General features: G+C 35.5%; 1 protein-coding gene across 5 annotated transcripts in view; it reads left to right on the top strand.

The window, feature by feature from the left end:
* CCDC88A (coiled-coil domain containing 88A) overlaps nt 1-20,790 on the top strand; it is a 146,875-nt gene that overhangs the window by 70,840 nt on the left and 55,245 nt on the right. For all 5 annotated transcript variants that reach the window (XM_047068126.1, XM_047068127.1, XM_047068125.1 and 2 more), the window contains exons 9-12: nt 12,699-12,780; nt 15,185-15,343; nt 16,784-16,930; nt 17,752-17,896. In XM_047068126.1, the coding sequence (XP_046924082.1) occupies nt 12,699-12,780; nt 15,185-15,343; nt 16,784-16,930; nt 17,752-17,896 (533 nt within the window). The remainder of the gene's footprint in view (nt 1-12,698; nt 12,781-15,184; nt 15,344-16,783; nt 16,931-17,751; nt 17,897-20,790) is intronic.

Raw genomic sequence — 20,790 nt, 5'->3', positions numbered from 1 at the left:
TAAGGTCATTAAGTTTAGCTCTTTTAAAATTAATGTTATAAAAGAGTGAATTGTTGGTGTACAGTATTACAAAAAATAATTTTGTGTTATATTCTGTGTTGAGTAATTAAAATGCCTGAGTCATAGGCTTAGATATGGTAAATATTCATATTGGTTAGTGATGATGAAATTACATTATTTAGCTTTAAAGATAATTTGAGAAAAGTCAGTATAAATTTCACATAAGCATTCCTTGGTGAATCACATGTAAAGACATAACCAGTCTCTGCTGGAGATATTTTGTACTGTAAAAAGAACAAAGGATTTTTATATTTGGGCTTTTTTTCTTCCCTTCTCTTTTCTTTTCTTTTCTTTCTTTTCTGTCTTTTTTTTTTTTTTTTTTTGGTTTGTTTTCCTGGAATTTGGGCTTCAGAGTATAGATTTAAAATTTAAAGCTACAATATAACAATTAAGTTTATTTACAGATTATTTAAAGCAGTTAGTTTAAGAAAGTGATTGAATATGCAAGCTAGAAAAAATATACAGTCTCTAGGAAAATTTGAAAACAAAAAAACTACAGCTTTCATTGTGGATGTCTGTGCTATTATGTATCTATTGAAGTGAACACGCCCAGGATATTCTATAAACAGCTGCACCAGGAAAATTAGAGAAGAGATTGCTGTTATTAGTTTGACTGGCAGTTAATGGATAGCCTAAACAGTGCACACTAGTTCGTTCCATATAATTTAGCACAATCTTCTCTAGTCTTTAGATAAAGCATGCAATTAGAACTGCAATGATGGCTGTGAATTCATTTAACATTTTGCACTATATTAGAATTTGATTTTTAAATGAAATTTACTTGGCCATGGAGTGTATTAAAATTCCAAACAACTTAGAGAGATTGGTAAAATTTGGTTTCTCATGTGCTGACTGGAAAATGTAAATGAATATTATTAATGAGTAAATAAATGTGTCAGATACAGCAGATATTCCCAATAACTAGCATTTCTTCAAATACCATCTTTTGTCTTTTGAAAATGTGTTCCTTCACAGATATCTTTTATTAACATTTGTTCTAAGTCTTTTTGTTGGGATAGATCTTTACTGAAGTAATGAAGCATGGAAATCATGGTGGATAAAAATAGTTTAGGTTGCTTTCTACCTAATGGAAATAAATAATTGTAATGAGAACATGCAAATTAACTAATAGAATATTACTTACAGGTGGTACATTATACTATAATTGCTTTTGGTTTATTAACATACAGAGTAAAAAATATAATTTGCAATTTGGATGGAAGAAGTAATTCCTTATAAATTTCACTTTTATGTAGTAGTTAATACCCTATCAAAGACTTCCTTTAATAATTCTCTCTGTGTCAGCCTAGCAAAAAACATGTTTGCTACAGACCATGATTAATATAGATACTATTATGCATTATCCTCCATTGTATATTGATTGCATCGTAAGAAGTTAAGCTTCCAAGCTAAATTTGGTCAGATCATCACACTACAGAAAGTTAGATTTGAACAAAGTCGAGAATATGGCCCACTACTAGAGTAGCAGTCAAGAAACTACAGTGTGTGCACCAGACCTGCCCACCCCCCTCCCACTGCTTGCATTTATAAATAAAATTGTACTGAAACTAACAAACAAAAAAATAGTTCTCTCTGTTTCCATGGATCCCATATTTTTCAAAGTTTTTCTCTCATACAAATTAATAACTCTTTTTTTTCCCATAGTTACCTACCTTTATTTTTTTAATATGAAATTTATTGTCAAATTGGTTTCCATACAACACCCAGTGCTCATCCCGGTAGGTGCCCTCCTCAATAACCATCACCCACTTTCCCCTCCCTCCCACCCCCCATCAACCCTGTTTATTCTCATTTTTTAAGAGTCACTTATGGTTTGCCTCCCTCCCTCTCTAACTTTTTTCCCCCTTCCCCTCCCCCATGGTCTTCTGTTAAGTTTCTCAGGATCCACATAAGAGTGAAACCATATGGTATCTGTCTTTCTCTGTATGATTTATTTCACTTAGCATAACACTCTCCAGCTCCATCCACGTTGCTACAGAAGGCCGTATTTCATTCTTTCTCATTGCCAAGTAGTATTCCATTGTATATATAAACCACAATTTCGTTATCCATTCATCAGTTGATGGACATTTAGGCTCTTTTTATAATTTGGCTATTGTTGAGAGTGCTGCTATAAACATTGGGGTACAAGTGCCCTTATGCCTCAGCACTCCTGTATTCCTTGGGTAAGTTCCTAGCAGTGCATTGCTGGGTCATAGGGTAGATCTATTTTTAATTTTTTGAGGAACCTCCACACTATTTTCCAGAGCGGCTGCACCAGTTTGCATTCCCACCAACAATGCAAGAGGGTTGCCGTTTCTCCACATCCTCTCCAGTATCTATAGTCTCCTGATTTGTTCATTTTAGCCACCCTGACTGGCGTGAGGTGATATCTGAGTGTGGTTTTGATTTTTATTTCCCTGATGAGGAGTGACTCCAGAATTGGACCCACAAAAGTATGGCCAACTAATCTTTGACAAAGCGGGAAAGAAAATCCAATGGAAAAAAAGGCAGTCTCTTTAACAAACGGTGCTGGGAGAACTGGACAGCAACATGCAGAAGAATGAAACTAGACTACTTTCTTACACCATTCACAAAAATAAACTCAAAATGGGTAAAGGACCTGAATGTGAGACAGGAAACCACCAAAACCCTAGAGGAGAAAGCAGGAAAAAGCCTCTCTGACCTCAGCCGCAGCAATTTCATACTTGACACATCCCCAAAGGCAAGGGAATTAAAAGCAAAAATGAACTATTGGGAACTCATGAAGATAAAAAGCTTCTACACTGCAAAGGAAACAATCAACAAAACTAAAAGACAACCGACGGAATGGGAAAAGATATTTGCAAATGACATATCGGACAAAGGGCTAGTATCCAAAATCTATAAAGAACTCACCAAACCCCACACCTGAAAAACAAATGATCCAGTGAACAAATGGGCAGAAGACATGAATAGACACTTCTCTAAAGAAGACATCCAGATGGCCAACAGGCACATGAAAAATGCTCAACGTCACTCCTCATCAGGGAAATATTAACTCTTTTTTAAATAACAGCTTTATTGAGGTAATTTATGTATCAGAAAATTCATCCTTTAAAAATGTAATTCAGTGGTTTTTAGTATATTCATAGAGTTGTGCAACCATCACATAGTATCTAATTTTAAGATACTTTCATCAACTCCAAAGAAACCCCATACCCATTAGCAGTCATTCCTTATTCCTCTTTGCCCTTGGCTCTTGGGAACCTTTAATATATTTTGTGTTTCCCTGGATTTACTCATTCTGGACATCCATATAAATGGATATGGCCTTTTGTGTCTGGCCTCTTTCACTTAGCATAATGTTGTCAAGCTTCATCCATGTTGTAGCATGTATCATTATGTCATTCCTTTTTACAATAATAATCCATTATATGGATATACCACCTTTTGGTTACCCCTTTATGAGTCAGTAGATAATTGGAATGTTTCCACTTTTTGACTGTTATGAATAATGCTCCTAAGAACATTCATGGTGAACATTTTATGTGGGCATATGTTTTCAGTTTTCTTGGATATATACTGAAGAATGGAAATGACGGGCCATATGGTAGCTCTATGTTTAACCTTTTGAGTAACTGTCAAATTATTTGGCACACATTTTTACATTCCCACCAGCAATGTATGAGGGCTTCAGTTTCTCCATAACATCACCAATACTTCTTATTATATACCTTTTTGATTATAGGCATTCTAGTGGGTATGAAGGGATACCTCATTGTGGTTTTGACTTGCATTTCCCTGATGACTAAAGATGTTGAGAGTATCTTTTCATGTGCTGTTGGACATTTGTATATCCTCTTTGGAGAAATGTCTTTTCAGATCCTTTGCCCATTTTAAAATTGAGTTGTGAGATAAACTTTTAAATGGATGGATGAAATAATGTGAACCCCTGGAAGTGTATTAGAAGTCAGTATAGCCTGCAGTTGAAACCATAGGAGTTTTGGTCATTTCTGACTTGGAAGAGAAATGGGAAGTGTGTCAAGAAGATTTCGTAGAGATAATTACATTTCAACCTAGGCATTTATTGGCTATTCTAAAAAGGAACTGCAACAAGTTCAGTAGGCTATAAGGACAAGCATTACAAGAAATTAAGTTGAAAATGAAGGTGTAGATACATGGAAGGTCATGTATGCAGTACTTAGAAGGTTGGACTTTAAACAGTGGGGATCAGTGGAAGATTTTTTTGAATAGGAGAATAACATCAGTTTTATGTTTTAATGAAGAGATGCTAGCCTAGTAGTTGACTTTTTTTTTTTTTTAATCTAAGTCTAGTGGTTGACTCTTGGTGAATGTTCACATTGAAAAAATGAATTTCGGAGGCATACTGCCTGAGTGTGATTCCTGGCTCAACACACTCCTTCACTGAGTGACCATTGCCAACTTAACTTGATCTAAGGCTCTCAGTTTGCTAGCCCATTAAGTAGAAATAATAATTGTGCCTATTGTAGTGTTGTTGTGTGTGGTAAATATCTAAAGTGACCAGTAAATTTAAGCTGATATCATTGGTACTTTTTTTAGAGACTTATGTGAGGATTGAGTGCTTGGCAAAGTGAAAAGTGCTTACAAATGTGCCTGACACAGATAGTAAGAGCTTGATAATTGTTAGCCAAAAGATGGGCACACCACATGAAATCAGCAAAAAGGTCAGAGAATTAATATATAGAGGAGGAGTAGAGAACCTTATAGTGTGAAGTTGTGGAAGCCAAAGGAGAGAGGGTGTCAAGAAGAACTGAGTTAATTGTATTGACTTCTTGTAAAAGATCCAAAAATAATCCATTGGATTCATCACTAAGGAGGTAATTGACTGTACTGAAAAACAGTATTAGTAGGGAGGTGTAAATGGAAGCCTCATTGTTGGGGATAGAATGGGCAAATGGGTGCAAAAAGGAATTATTTCTTTTTTTTTTAAACGTTTATTTATTTTTGAGACAGAGAGAGACAGAGCATGAACAAGGGAGGGGCAGAGAGAGAGGGAGACACAGAATCTGAAACAGGCTCCGGGCTCTGAGTGGTCAGCATAGAGCCCGACGCGGGGCTCGAACTCACTGACCGTGAGATTATGACCTGAGCCGAAGTCGGATGCTTAACCAACCGAGCCACCCAGGTGCCCCAAAAAGGAATTATTTCTTAATGAGGCTGGAACTCATGGATAACTTTTCTGGAAAAATTATTTAAATTCATACTTCACATACATCAAAGTGAACTTCAGATAGACTAAAGAGTTAAATGTAAAAAATGAAATAATGGTGAAAGAATCAGAAAGAAATATAAATGAGTATGTATTTGTTCTCTAGATGGTGAGGAGCTTTGCAAAAGAGCATAAGAAGTATTTATAAAAGAAGTGGTTCTCTATTTGTATAAAAGATGCTAAATATGTAAACATCCAGAAAAAAATAAAATTAAAAACGTTTAAATATCCTTCAAAGAATTAAACAAAGAATTTTTATATGACCTAGCAATTCCACATCTAAATATATTCCCCCAAAATTGAAAACAGACTCAAAACAGGTACTTGTATGCCATTGTTCATTGCAGCATTACTCCCAATAGCCAAAAGATGGCACCAACTGAAGTGTCCATGAACAGATTGTTGTTAAATAAACAAAATGTGCTGTTAGTATACAATGGAATATCTTTCAGACATAAAAATGATGAGATTCTACTACCTGCTATAGCATGAATGAGTCCTGAAAAGAGTTTGCTAAGTGAGGTAAGCTATATACAAAGGACAAATGTTGTATGATTCCACTTAAAATCTTTAATAGGCAAATTAGGAGACTGGTATATTAGGGAGTTGCTAGGGGTATGACAGAATTGGAGACTTACTGCTTAATGAAAACAGAATTGTTTGGGGTGATGAAAAAGATTAGGGAACAGGTTGTAGTGATAGTTTATTTAATAACATTGTAAATGTAATTAGTGCCACTAAATTTTCTTTTTTTTTTTTAACTTGTTTTTATTTTTTTAATTTACATCCAAAATAGTGCAACAATGATTTCAGGAGTAGATAGATTCCTTAGTGCCCCTTACCGATTTATCCCATCCCCCCTGCCACAACCCCTCTAGTAACCCACAGTTTGTTCTGCCTTTTTATGAGTCTCTTCTGTTTTGTCCCCCTCCCTGTTTTTATATTATTTTTGTTTCCCTTCCCTTAAGTTCATCTTTTTTGTCTCTTAAAGTCCTCATATGAGTGAAGTCATATGATTTTTGTCTTTCTCTGACTAATTTCACTTAGCATAATACCCTCCAGTTCCATCCACGTAGTTGCAAATGGCAAGATTTCCTTCTTTTTGATTGCCGGGTAATGCTCCATTGTATATATATACCACATCTTCTTTATCATTTCATCCATCGATGGACGTTTGGGCTCTTTCCATACTTTGGCTATTGTTGATAGTGCTGCTGTAAACATTGGGGTGCATGTGCCCTTTCGAAACAGCACACCTGTATCCCTTGGATAAATGCCAGTAGTGCAATTGCTGGGTCGTAGGGTAGTTCTATTTTTAGCTTTTTGAGGAACCTCCATACAATTTTCAGAGTGGTTGCACCAGCTTACATTCCCACCAACAATGCAAAAGAGATCCTCTACTCCGCATCCTTGCATACATCTGTTGTTGCCTGAGTTGTTAGTGTTAGCCATTCTGACAGGTGTGAGGTGGTATCTCATTGTGGTTTTGATTGTATTTCCCTGATGATGAGTGATGTTGAGCATTTTTTAAGTGTCGGTTGGCCATCTGGGTGTCTTCTTTGGAGAAGTGTCTATTCATGTCTTTTGCCCATTTCTTCACTGGATTATTTATTTTTTGGGTGTTGAGTTTAATAAGTTCTTTATAGATTTTCGATACTAACCCTTTATCTGATATGTCATTTGCAAATATCTTCTCCCATTCTGTCGGTTGCCTTTTAGTTTTGCTGATTGTTTCCTTCGCTGTGCAGAAGATTTTTATTTTGATGAGGTCCCAGTAGTTCATTTTTGCTTTAGTTTCCCTTGCCTCCAGAGACATGTTGAGTAAGAAGTTGCTACGGCCAAGATTAGAGAGGTTTTTCCCTGTTTTCTCCTCAAGGATTTTGATGGCTTCCTGTCTTACATTGAGGTCTTTCATCCATTTTGAGTATATTTTTGTGTATGGTGTAAGAAAGTAGTCCAGGTTCATTCTTCTGCATGTCGCTGTCCAGTTTTCCCAGCACCACTTGCTGAAGCGACTGTCTTTATTCCATTGGATATTCTTTCCTGCTTTGGCAGATTAGTTGGCCATACGTTTGTGGGTCCAGTGCCACTAAATTTTCACTTAAAATGACTAAAATTGCAATTTTATGTTAAAAATATGCTACCATAATAAAAATAAAATTTGTTTTTAATTTTTTAAAAAAGCATTCAGTAACTGTATAGAAATATTTATAAATATCTTATAAATCATAAAAGGTAGGGGCGCCTGGGTGGCACAGTCAGTTAAGTGCCCAGCTTTGGCTCAGGTCACAGTCTCAGGATTCAGTTCATTATTTCGAGCCCTGCCTCAGGCGCTCTGCTATCAGCACAGAGCTGGCGTCTGAACCTCTGTCTCCCCCTCTTTCTGTCCCTCCCCTATTTGTACGCTTTCTCTCTCTCTCAAAAATGAATATTTAAAAAAATGGTAGAAGTTAATAGCTTTTTAAAAAGTTTTTATTTTAATTCCAGTTAGTTAATATATAGTGTTATATGAGTTTCAGGTGTACAATATAGTAATTCAGCACTTCCATACATCATCCGGTGCTCATCACAAGAAGTGTACTCCTTAATCCCCATCCCCTATTTCACCCATGTCCCCACCCACCTTCCCTCTGGTAAACATCACTTTATTCTCTATAGTTAGGAATCTTTTGGGGCGCCTGGGTGGCTCAGTCAGTTAAGCATCCGACTTCAGCTCAGGTCATGATCTCACCACTTATGAGTTCGAGCCTCGCATCCGGCTCTGTGCTGACAGCTCAGGAGCCTGGAGCCTGCTTCGGATTCTGTGCCTCCCTCTCGATCTGTCCCTCTCCTGCTCACGCTCTGTTTCTTTCTCTCAAAAATAAATGTTAAAAACAAAACTTGTTTTTAAATTAAAAAAAAAAAGAATCTGTTTCTTGGTTTGCCTCTCTCTTTTTTCTTTCCCTCTTTGCTCATTTGTTTCTGAAATTTCACCTATGAGTAAAATCATACGGTATTTGTCTCCGACTTCTTTCACTTAACATAATACTCTCTAGCTCCATCCACATTGTTGCAAATGGCAAGATTTCATTCTTTTGGGTGGCTGAGTATTACTCCATTGTATATGTATGTACCATGTCTTCTTTCTCCATGGACATTTGGGCTGTTTCCATAGTTTGACTATTATAGATAAGCTGCTATAAACATTGGGGTGCTTGTGTCCCTTTGAATTAGTATTCTTGTATTCTTTGGATAAATACCTAGTAGTGCAATTGCTGACTGGTAGTGTAGTTCTGCTTTTAAATTTTTAGTTTTTTTTAGAGACAGCACAAGCCAAGCCAGGGAGAGAGAGAGTTTTTTAATTTTCTTTTTTAATGTTTGTTTATTTTTGAGAGAGAGAGAGAGAGACAGAGAGTGCTAATGGGGAGGAGCAGAGAGAGGAAAACACAGAATCTGCAGCCATCTCCAGGCTCTGAGGTGTAAGCACAGAGCCCGATTCAGGGCTTGAGCTCACAAACCATGAGTTCATGACCTGAGCCAAAGTCAGACGCTTAACCAACTGAGCCACCCAGTCGCCTGAGAGAAAATCTTAAGCAGGCTCCACAAGCCTGATGCGAGGCTCAGTCCCACAACCCTGGGATCATGACCTGGGCAGAAATCAAGAGTTGGATCCTCAACTGACTGAGCCACCCAGGCATCCCATCTATTTTTAAGTTTTTGAGGAACCTCTATACTGTCTTCCAGATTGGCTACACCAGTTTGCATTCCCACCAGCAGTGCACGAGGGTTCCCCTTTCTCCACATCCTTGCTGTTGTGTTTGTGCTTTTGATTTTAGCCTTCCCGACAGGTGTGTGGTGATATCTCATTGTAGTTTTGATTTTTTTTTTCCCTGATGATGAGTGGTGTTGAGCATCTCTTCATGTGTCAGTATGTCATCTTTGGAAAAATGTTCATGTCTTCTACCCATTTTTTAATTGGATGGTTCATTTCTTGGGTGTTGAGTTTTACAAGTTTTATGTAGTTTGGATACTAACCCTTTATCAGATAGGTCATTTACAAATGTCTTCTCCCATTCCATAGGTTTGCCTTTTAGTTTTGTTGATTGTTTCCTTTGCTGTGCAGAAGCTTTTTATTTTGGTGAAGTCCTAATAATTGATTTTTGCTTTTGTTTCCCTTGCCAATGTCAAAGAGGTCACTGCCTGTGTTTTCCTCTAGGATTTTTTATGGTTTGAGGTCTCACAGGTCTTTAATCCATTTTTAATTTATTTTTGTGTTTGTGTAAGAAAGTGGTCCGGTTTCATTCTTTTGCATGTTGCTGTCCAGTTTTTCAACACCATTTGTTGGAGAGACTGTCTTTTTCCCATTGGATATTCTTCCCTGCTTTGTCGAAGATCAATTGACTTTATAGTTGTGGGTTCACTTCTGCATTTTTCTGTCCTGTTCCCTTGATCTATGCATCAGTTTTTGTGCTAGTACTATACCTTTTGATCCTTTGTTCATAACTTTAAGTCTGGAATTTTGACGCCTCCAGTTTTGCTTTTCTTTTTCAATGTTGCTTTGGCTATTCAAGGTCTTTTCTGATTCCATGCAAATTTTAGGATTGTTTGTTCTACTTGTGTGAAAAATGCTGTTAGTATTTTGGTAGGGATTGAATCAAATATGTAGATTGCTTTGGGTAGTATAGACATTTTAATAATATTTGTTCTTCCAATCCGTGTGCATAGAATGTTTCTCCATTTCTTTGTGTCCCCTTTAATTTATTTCATCAGTGTTATATAGTTTTCAAGCAGAAGTCTTTCACCTCCTTGATTAGGTGTATTCCTAGGTTTCTTAATATTTTGGTGCTTTTGTAAATGGGACTGATTCCTTAATTTCTCTTTCTGCTACTTCATTATTTTTGTATAGAAATGCAACAGATAGTCTGTATGTTCATTTTGTATCCTGTGACTTTACTGAATTCATGTATCATTTCTAGCAGGTTTTTTGGTGGAATCTTTCGAGTTTTCTTTGTAGAGTATCATGTCATCTGCAAATAGTAAAGTTTTACTTCTTCCTTGCCTGTATGGATGCCTTTTATTGCTCTTTGTTGTCTGATTGCTGTGGTTAGAACTTCCAGTACTGTGTCATACAACAGTGGTGAGAGTCCCTGTCTTGTTCCTAACCTTGTTTCTGACCTTAGGGGAAAAGCTCTGTTTTTCCCCATTGAGCATGATATTCACTGTGTTACTCACATGTGGCCTTTATTATGTTCAGGTATGTTCCGTCTAACTCTACGTTGTTGAGGGTTTTATCGTGAATGGATTTGTACTTTGTCGAATGCTTTTTCTGCATGTATTTAGAATGGTCATATAGTTTTTATCCTTTCTTTCATTAATGTGTATCACATTGATTTGTGAATATTGAACCACCTTTGCAACCCAGGAATAAATCCCACTTAATTGTGGTGAATGACTCTTTTAATGAATTGTTGGATTTAGTTTGCTAGTATTTTATTGACCGTTTTTGCTTCCATGTTTGTCAGGGATACTGGCGTATAGTTCTGTTTTTAGTGGATTCTTTATCTTTTAGTGGATTCACTATCTGTTTTTTAGTGGATTCTTTATTCTTTATTCTTCCCTCATAGAATGAATTTGGAAGATTTCCTTCCTTTTCTATTTTTTTGAATAGTTTTAAGAACAGGTATTAACTCTTTTTTAAATGTTTGGTAGATTTGGGGCACCTGGGTGGCTCAGTTGGTTAAGTGTCCAGCTCTTGATTTCGGCTCAGGTCGTGATCTCACAGTTTGTGAATTGGAGCCCCACATGGGGATTCTCTGTCTCCCTCTCTCTCTGCCCCTTTCCTGTGCTCATTCTCTTTCTGTCTCTCTCTCAAAAATAAATAAACAAACTTAAAAACATTTTTTTTAATGCTTGGTAGATTTACTTCTGAAGCCATCTGGCCCTGGACTTTTGTTTGTTGGGAGATTTTGATTACTGATTCAACTTCTTTGCTGGCTGTTAGTTGGTTCAAGTTTTTTGTTTCTCCTGTTTCAGTTTTGGTAGTTTATATATTTCCAAGAATTTATCCATTTTTTCCAGGCTGTCCTAGTATTCAAATAAATGCAAATTAGAATAATAACTCAAAAATTTTCAATTGTTAACTTGTTTCTCATGTAGGCAATTTTATCCTCTGATGCTTGCATTATAAATTGGTAATGACCTTTCTGCAGGGATGTTGACAGTACATTTCAGGAACCTTTAAACATGTAATGTACTTTTAGAAATCTGTCCTGAAACATATACGAGGTTTTCTTTGTGTTTTTTTGGCTTTTTTTCCCCTTTTAAGTAATCTACACCCAACATGGGGCTCAAATTCATGACCCTGAGTTCAAGAGTCACATGCTCTTTGGACTGAGCCAGCTAGGTCCCCCTAAATACACAGTATCTTATGCATAATGAGTTTATTTACCAAAACATTATTCATTACAATGAAAATGGAGTCCACAAAGGGACTGTTTTTCAATTAAAAATTATGGTTCTCAAAAAAGTACAGGTATTATGAGAGGTCAGCAACAGATTGTGCAATGAATGCTTTACCTTTTTTAATTAAAGAACAGAAGGTGGAAAAGTAGAGTTAGTGAATGGAAACTTGAGTTTGAGCAGCTTGGCTCTGAAAGGGAGATAGGAAATGGGGGAATTAAAGTAGTATAAAGAGAAGGAAAAGAATAGAAATTGGAAGATGTTTATAGACTACAGGGAAGAAACCAATAGGGACATAAATATTTTAGGTATTTGTGTGGCAGTGTGTACTTTTCCTTTAGGCCACAGTAAATGTTGAAAATAGTTGGAGATCCTTTTAAGACTCAGACCACCCCCAGGGCACTTGGGTGGCTTAGTCAGGTAAGCTTCCGACTTTGGCTCAGGTCATGATCTCACACTATGTGGGTTCAAGCCCCGTGTCGGGCTCTGTGCTGATAGCTCGGAGCCTGGAGCCTGCTTTGGATTCTGTGTCTCCCTCTCCCTCTGCTCTTCCCCTGCATTATATTTATATATATATATATATAAATGACTCAGACCCACATAGTAGTGCCTTGCTTAAAAACTCTTCCAGTGTATTTGTCTTTGATGAGTGAGAAAGACAAAAAGGAGAGTGAGAATGGGGGATGGGAAGAAAGATGAAGAGAGAGAAACTACCTTATAAACTATGAGGATGTCAGTCATCAAGATTAGCCTTTGGGGAACTTTAAAAGGGAGTCTGATTGATGTCATCAAATCATATACATTCTTAATATCCATTTCTTTGTCTTTTTCCCCTCTGTTAGCATATGGCTAATTCGGTTTTCAACTAGATATTTAGTAATGATAATATATTTGTATTGATGCAGATGATGATCACAGTTTTCAAAAACATTAAACTGATTTTTAATTGACAATTTTTTCATTTAAGGGAGGAAAAGACTGAACAGTTGTTGGACTGTAAACAAGAACTTGAGCAAATGGAAATAGAACTAAAAAGGCTGCAACAAGAGGTTTGTACCAGAAACTTTATTATATAGGACCAGTATGTAATTAGAAATTGATTTTACTCCTTATAATTTATAGCCTTTATCTTATTGTTTTATGAGGTCACTGAGGCTTAAAGATGATTTTTCAGTGTTTTTCTGTTCTAAAATCCCAAAACTGGAATTCATAGTCTTTGGACTTTGCTTTTTCTTTATCAGTGCTGCTCATACTTTGCTAGAATTCAGAAGAAACTCTTAGGATTCAGGTAGTTCCAAGTTTCTCTTTTTATGTATTTGGTTTGTGTGGGCTTGGAAGCTAGAATAACCCTACTGTAAACTATGCTGCTTTATGTGTATCTCCCTAGGTCTCTGGTCTCTCTGATAGTTATGGTAACTTATATATGACACAGTGCTTTTTAATTTTTTTACCTTTTAAAAATTATTTTTATTTTACTAAAGCTTTGTGGTTTTTTTCATCTCGAAGCAAGATTGTTTGAGACTTCACTTTGGGGTGGGGGGGGTGCCACCTGGGTTGCTTAGTCATTTAAGTGTCTGACTCTTGATTTCAACTCAGGTCATGATCTCATGGTTTGTGAGTTTGAGCCCAGTGTCAGGCCCTGCACTAACTGTGAAGCCTGTTTGGGGATTCTCTTTCTCTCTCTCTCTCTGTCCCCTCCCACTCGCACTGTCCCTCTTTCTCCCTCTCTTTTTCTCTCTCTCTCTCAAAATAAATAAATAAACTTAAAAAATATTCACTTTTTTAAATGTTATGTTTCATTTTTATTTGGTGGTAGTGCACAATGTCTTCTTTTACCCGTAAATGATAAGGATTATGGTGAACCTAGATAATTATTTCTTCTCCTTATTTCCCCTAACTTGCTATTTTTAATTCAGGGAATACTCCACTTGCAGGATCATAAACTTGGACCTTTCTAGATGAATGAGATGGGAATCAAAATCTTCATTTCTAGATATGCTGTGGCTGCTATTCTGTTTCTTAATAGTATGGGTTTTTGTATGTGTGCTTACTGTAAAGCAGTGAGTGGTTCTCAATCTTTTGGTCTCAAGGCTCTTTTCTCCTATTAAAAATTAATGAGGATTGTTTGATGTAGATTATATCTATTTTCTATATTTGAAATTAAAACTTAGAATTTGAAAAATGTTTATTTAAAAATAATTATTCCATGTTAACATAAAAATTACATGCTTATAACCATTATTTTCCAAAACAAAACAACAACAAAAAAAGAATGTTGGTACTCTTACATTTTTGCAAGTCTTTTTTTTTTTAATCATTTTTGCAAATCTCTTTAATGCCTGGCTTAACTAAAAACTACTAAATTCTCGTATCTGTTTTTCGTTCAGTGTATTATCACATGCCATGTAGCCTCTGGAAAACTCCACTCTGCCCTCATGAGAGAATGACAGTGAAAAAAGCAAATAATGGTTTGGTGTTATTATGAAAATGGTTTTGACCTCATGAACATGAAACCCTTTCAGGGCCCCACAGATATCTCTGGAACATACTTTGATAACTTGTTTTAAAAGATTATGAGAGAGCTATTAAATATTGAATTTTAATACTTGTCTTAAATGTTATTAAGATAAACACTAATCATATGCAACTAATCATTCACTTGGGAGTTTTGAAAAACTCAGCAGAATTTTGGTATATTATAATACATATGGATGGAAACGTAATTTCTCTAAAGTAACTAACGACCAACTTTAGTAATACTGTTTGCCTCTTCTGTATTTTCATTATCCTGTATTTTAAAGTTAACTTTTACACCTTAAATTAATTGCAAATGGTTATGTTAACTAGAGGTTAACTTATTTGAAATATCCTGATATTTTTTACATTCCTAAATAATCATTACATAAAAATTTATATGTAGGTGTGTTTTTATTTGCATATGAATATATATTTTAAAATAATTTATATTGATTTTTTTAAAAAAGACCTCATATATCTCCCCATCCCATTTTATTTTATATATATACATTTTTTAACAGGTTTTAACTCGCTGTATTTTTCTTGTATAAAACTATGTGGTGGCCACAGCTGGAGCTTTGGTCCTCTGCATGGAGACTCTGATGTGGGTCTTCACAAAATGGTCAGTGAATTCCTGATAGGGAAACTTGATGAACACAGTTTCTTTCCAGAGTTCAGGGTGACATAGCTGTAGGTCTTGGAAATGCCATCAGAAGTGGCCTTGGCGAAGTTGCCCAGCCAGGGTGACAGTGCAGGCTCTGGCCAAGGTATAGCATTGGTCAATACTGGCCCTCATCAACAGCTTCTTTTAAAATTCACACTTTTAAAGCATACAATTTGTTGGGTTTGTTTTTTAAATTCATTGAATTGTGCAACCAGAGATTATCAATTTGAAAATAGAAAATAATATTTAAAATATTAATTGTTTATATTTAGAACATGAATTTGCTTTCGGATGCTCGTTCCGCTAGAATGTACCGAGATGAATTAGATGCACTTCGGGAGAAGGCAATCAGAGTGGATAAGCTTGAAAGTGAAGTCAGCAGATACAAAGAAAGACTACATGATATTGAATTTTATAAGGCAAGAGTTGAGGTATGTTGCATAATTTAAACCATTCACAATTATTTTGTTTAAAAGTTAAGTTTTTTCAAACTGCATGTAATAAACTTAAGGAACTTTTGAAATGTTGAACAAACTGTAAATACCTCTAGGTGCTTATCTTATGGTGGTAGATCAGCATATTGCTTATACTTGTAAAAAGGGATCTCTGGACATTATTAATTTTATTGAACTGTTTCAAGTTCTTTCATTCTTTTATTTAGTCTTATAGGTAGGAAAGACTTGAAGTCCTTCCCTCAAAGTCAAAATAAAGTATATACTTCTAATTTCAAACTTGTTTCTAGAAGCGAAAGCAAAGCATGTTTCTGATCACTGTTCAACTCAGAATGCTAAACTAGGATTAATGAAGGCACTCTCTCAATCTCTCCCCTAATAATATGTGTGTGGGTGTATTTGTGTGTGTGTGTAGAAAAAGACAATTTTTCTTACTTAATGGTTGCAGTTCAATGTTACATGAAGTTGAGTTTGACAGCAAGAATTTGACAGTACTTGCTTCTACATTCTGTTTTTCTTTCCGAGTTAACTTCTTCATTTCTTCAGAGGAGAGTTTTATCAGTTTCAGTATGGTGATAAGAAGGAAGGAGTATGCAAAATCAAGAAGTGAGAACATTACAACAGAAAGTAGTTAGAACATTTTAGCCTGAAAGTTACCAGAAAATAGACCCAGTAGATAGCAAAGATAAGGTGCCTATTAATTCTTTGCCGTTTATTGAAACAATATATGCATGGCACTGTTAAGAGATCATTATAAATGCCACTGTTTTAATATACTTTCTTTTGACTTTAGTTTATAAATCACTAGCATATAGTTCAGCAAGACAGATTTGTGAACACATGTCTTCAAAACATGTATGGATTTTAAGCGTTTTCTCAAGATGTTTGTGTAAAATATTTATTAATAGAGCCTTAGTTTATGGTCTCTGTGAGTCTTAGCACAGGTCTTGGTATTTTACTCAAAAACCCAAGCCCTTTACTTTCAAGTTATAGTTTAAGTAGAGAGAAATCTTTAAATCTATTTCAGCAAAAAAATTAAGCCCTGATTCTATGGCGATTTGTTTGTGTCTTAAATATCAGAGAGACTACTTATACTTAGTTCCTTATTCTTGTGACTAAAGGAATTTAAATGTACCCTGACAATTTTATGTGAATTGTAGTTGTGTTACTCATCCTAGCATAAGTATTGAGTATTACGTTTGCATAATAGCAATAGCGTAATAAATTCTGAGGGAAAAAATGAAGCCAGGAAAACATTAACTGTATCTCTATTTTCAGTAGCTTTTACTCTTGCATAAAGAACTGTTGATAGAGACAGCTTAATGTCTTACCTTACAATAAAGAATTCATGTTTTAGAGCTTTGAAAAATTAACAGATACTAATATATTTGTGATAAAGCCTATTTGAAATTTTTATAGGAATTAAAAGAAGATAATCAAGTTTTATTAGAAACAAAAACCATGTTGGAAGATCAATTAGAAGGAACTAGAGCTCGTTCTGATAAATTACATGAATTAGAAAAAGAGAATTTACAACTGAAAGCTAAACTGCATGATATGGAAATGGTAAGTAATGTAAGGTTGATCAGTTGCGTGGCCTCCAAGGAAATCTCAGATTGATCTGATTTCCCCATAATGACAACAATGGCTAGCTCCTGTGGCTTTAACAGAGAAGAGGTAGCTAAGTAAATTAGAAGCTTCCAATTCCGTATAAAAACAGGAGTAGTAAAAATTTCTGCTTTTGTTAGACATATTAGTTATTAATTTTGTCTTCTCCTTTGAAAACACCCTAATAAGTTGTTGTGTAAACATGCCTTTAAAATATAGAAGGAAGGGGCGCCTGGGTGGCGCAGTCGGTTAAGCGTCCGACTTCAGCCAGGTCACGATCTCGCGGTCCGTGAGTTCGAGCCCCGCGTCAGGCTCTGGGCTGATGGCTCGGAGCCTGGAGCCTGTTTCCGATTCTGTGTCTCCCTCTCTCTCTGCCCCTCCCCTGTTCATGCTCTGTCTCTCTCTGTCCCAAAAAAAATAAAGAAACATTGAAAAAAAAAATTTTTTAAATATAGAAGGAAAACAATTTGCTAAAATTTAGCATTAGGTCAGGTATCATTTATTATACCAGTAAATATATTAAAATATATGAAGAAAAGTTTTCAGTGTTCCCAAGGATCACTTTAAAAGGATATCAAAGACCTGGTCAATATAATGACTAGTATTAAGATTGATAACTGATTATTGCCTTCAAACTGAAAATTTTAAGGAACTCAAAATTTATCCTATATTATTCAGTTTCTGATAAATAAAAGTTATAAGTAATAGAACATATTTAGCTTGAAATTGTACTGTTTCTTAGCTTTCATTTCTTTTCCTACTCCCTGACAATAAAAAAGGAACGTGATATGGATAGAAAAAAGATTGAAGAATTAATGGAAGAAAATATGACTTTGGAAATGGCACAGAAACAAAGTATGGATGAATCATTACATCTTGGCTGGGAGCTGGAACAAATATCTAGAACTAGCGAACTCTCTGAAGGTATTCCCGATATTTTTTTAATGTAAATGCATAAATGAATGCATGAAGTTGTATTTATGCTTACATTTTTGGATATTTTATTACAATTTTTTATTTTCCCCAGCCGGAGATGTCTAAGAGGCCAGATGTCTCCCTAGATAGTTCACAGAGTAGTATGTTCATGGCCGCATTCCTGGGTCTTGTCCTTATCTTTACACATCTTACAACTCAACTTTATGAGTGTAGTAACAGATTTGATCAGTTTTTTAGGCACTGTTTCACATTAACATCATAGGAAGCTGAGATACCAAGTTTATTAACTTATTTTGAGAAATAAAGCCATCTACTAAATAGAACAGAAAAGTCATATTAGCTGGTCAGTGTGTTCTTTAACTATAGACAAACCTAAACAAGAAGTCAAAACATATTGGGAAGATTCTTAGGTCAGTATATAGCCAGAAAAAAGCAAGTTAAGGATCTTTATGGCTACTTTCATCAATATATGTACTCTCTCTCCATTTTAGCACTGTGTCTACCAAGCAGTCCAGCCCAGTTAAACCCTAGAGATAATGAAAGACCCTCAGATAAATTGTTAACTTTGTTCTTTTTTCCTTATTTGGGTTATAGCCTTCAGTATGCTGATACTGATTTACTTTATTGAAATTATGTCCAGGTCACATTTATTTGAATTAGATTCGTTCCAGAATTCCTCAGTTACCTAGTATTAGATTATTTCACCTGCTTTCCTTCCTTCCAGATATTTATTAAGCATCTGCCATGTGTAAAATATTATATCCAGCCCTGTGGATATGATGCTGAGGTAGACGAGGTCTGAGAGAGCTTATAATCTGATATTTATAGGATACTTACTTCTACAGATGACCTATCATATTTTTTTACCATTAGGCTTTTCCTAATTTTACACATGAGAACCTAATTTCAAATTCTGGGACCCCCATGTAAATTGACTACACAGTAAGTGATGATATTCAGACCGTGAACTTGCTGAGATATATTACTTAAAATATTTGTGGAACTTTTTTATTGTATTTTTTGTGAAATTGAGTTATTAAAAAACAATTCAAACTTAAATGTTTTCTACTGCTAGTTAAAATTACAGTGTTAAGAGTTTCCTCATCAGTTATATGGGAACAATAAAATAGTATTACCTTGTACGGTTATTGTGAAGATTGAATTTGTTACTGCTTATGAAGCCATTAGTAGAGTACCTGGTAAATGGTAGTTATTTGAGTGTTTATTATTTTTATCATCGTTGTTGTCATCATTGTCATCATCATCATCATCATCATCATCATCACCATCACAGTTGTTTTGCAGTTCATCTTAGCTGGGGTCATAGATCTGAATATTTGTTTTAATATGGTGTGTTTTGTTTTGTTTTTTAACTATACAAGAGAATTGCTTTGCAGAAAATCTGTGAAATGTGGAAAAATATAAAGGAAGAAATTAAAGTTCCTAATAATTTCTGAAACCCCTTTGCATTTAAAAAAATGGCCTCCAGAATTTTTCTACAAATAGATATTTTAGACATCATCAGATCAATTTGTATATACAATTCAGGTTCTTCTTTTCACCTAAGATTATAACGTAGGCATTTTTCCATGTTGTTAAATATGTGTTCTAAGGGGGCTCCTGGCTAGCTCAGTGGATAGAGCATGCAGCTTTTGGTCTTGAGTTTGAGCCCCACATTGGGCATAGAGATTACTTTAAAAAATGTTTGTAAGCATCCTTTTTAATTCTTTATAGTCTGACCTGAAGCATCTTTGAAATACAGTGATAGGGCACCTGTGTGGCTCAGTTGGTTAAACGTCCGACCCTTGACTCTGGCTCAGGTCATGATCTCATAATTTGTGAGTTCAAGCCCTACATAGGGTTCTGCACTGACAGTATGGAACCTGCTTAGGATTCTGTGTCCTTTTCTCTTCACCCCTTCCCTGCTTGCTCTCTCTCAAAATAAATAAAAATAAACTTAAAAAAAAAAGAAGAAACAGTGATAGTATTGAAAGTATTACTAAGGTATATTGAGTATCGTATCTAACAGATCATGAAGCAAAGTTTTACTGAAGAAGACTTGGACAACTAATGGAATGTAAAAAGTCTGGGGCGTTGGGCTCTGTGCTACCAGGTTAGAGCCTGGAGCCTGCTTCAGATTCTGTGCCTTCCTCTCTCTCTGCTCCTCCCCCATTCATGCTCTGTCTCTCTCTCTCTCCTTCAAAAATAAATAAAAACATTAAAAAAAATTTTTAATAAAAATAAAAAAAGTGACTATCAATTGTACCAGCTTTTAATAAAAGATTAATAATATGCTAACTGGAACAAAAGCTAGAAGAACTGAGGCTTTCTTTGTTTACAGTCTGAGGATATTTTATCATACCTGATTTTGAAAAGAATGTGTGCTTGTGGGGATATGGTGTGTGTGTGTGTGTGTGTGTGTGTGTGTGTGTGTGTGTGTTTGTTTGTTAATGATTTCTGGGGTGCCTGGGTGGCTTAGTTGGCTGAGCATCCAATTCTTGATTTCAGCTCAGGTCATGCATGATCTCACAGCATGAGATCAAACCCTGCTTCGGGCTCTGTGCTAACAATGCAGAGCCTGCGTGGGATTCTCTCTCTCCCTTTCTATCTGACCCCCCAACTCGTGTTTTTTCCTCTCTCTCTCCCCAAATAAATAAATTTTTAAAAAATGACAGAGAATTTCAAACATACACAAAAATAGATAGACCTAGAATGCCTTCCTGTACTTCTCCATTTCCCTTCCTGAAATCTGGGGTTTCAAAGTGAATTCTAGGTATTATATTTCACTTTAAATCCTAATTTTTATATCATCAAATAATGAATCTGCTTTAGGGTTATTAAAAATAGTTATTTTGGACTTACATCGTATATAGAACCAGAAA

Source organism: Lynx rufus, unplaced genomic scaffold (genome assembly GCF_022079265.1).
Source record: "Lynx rufus isolate CCGP_SWC_20201006 ecotype Redwood Valley unplaced genomic scaffold, mLynRuf1.p SCAF_8, whole genome shotgun sequence".
NCBI lineage: Eukaryota > Metazoa > Chordata > Mammalia > Carnivora > Felidae > Lynx > Lynx rufus.
Note: the sequence above shows the minus strand (reverse complement) of the source record. Positions and strands in the feature narration are given on the sequence as shown.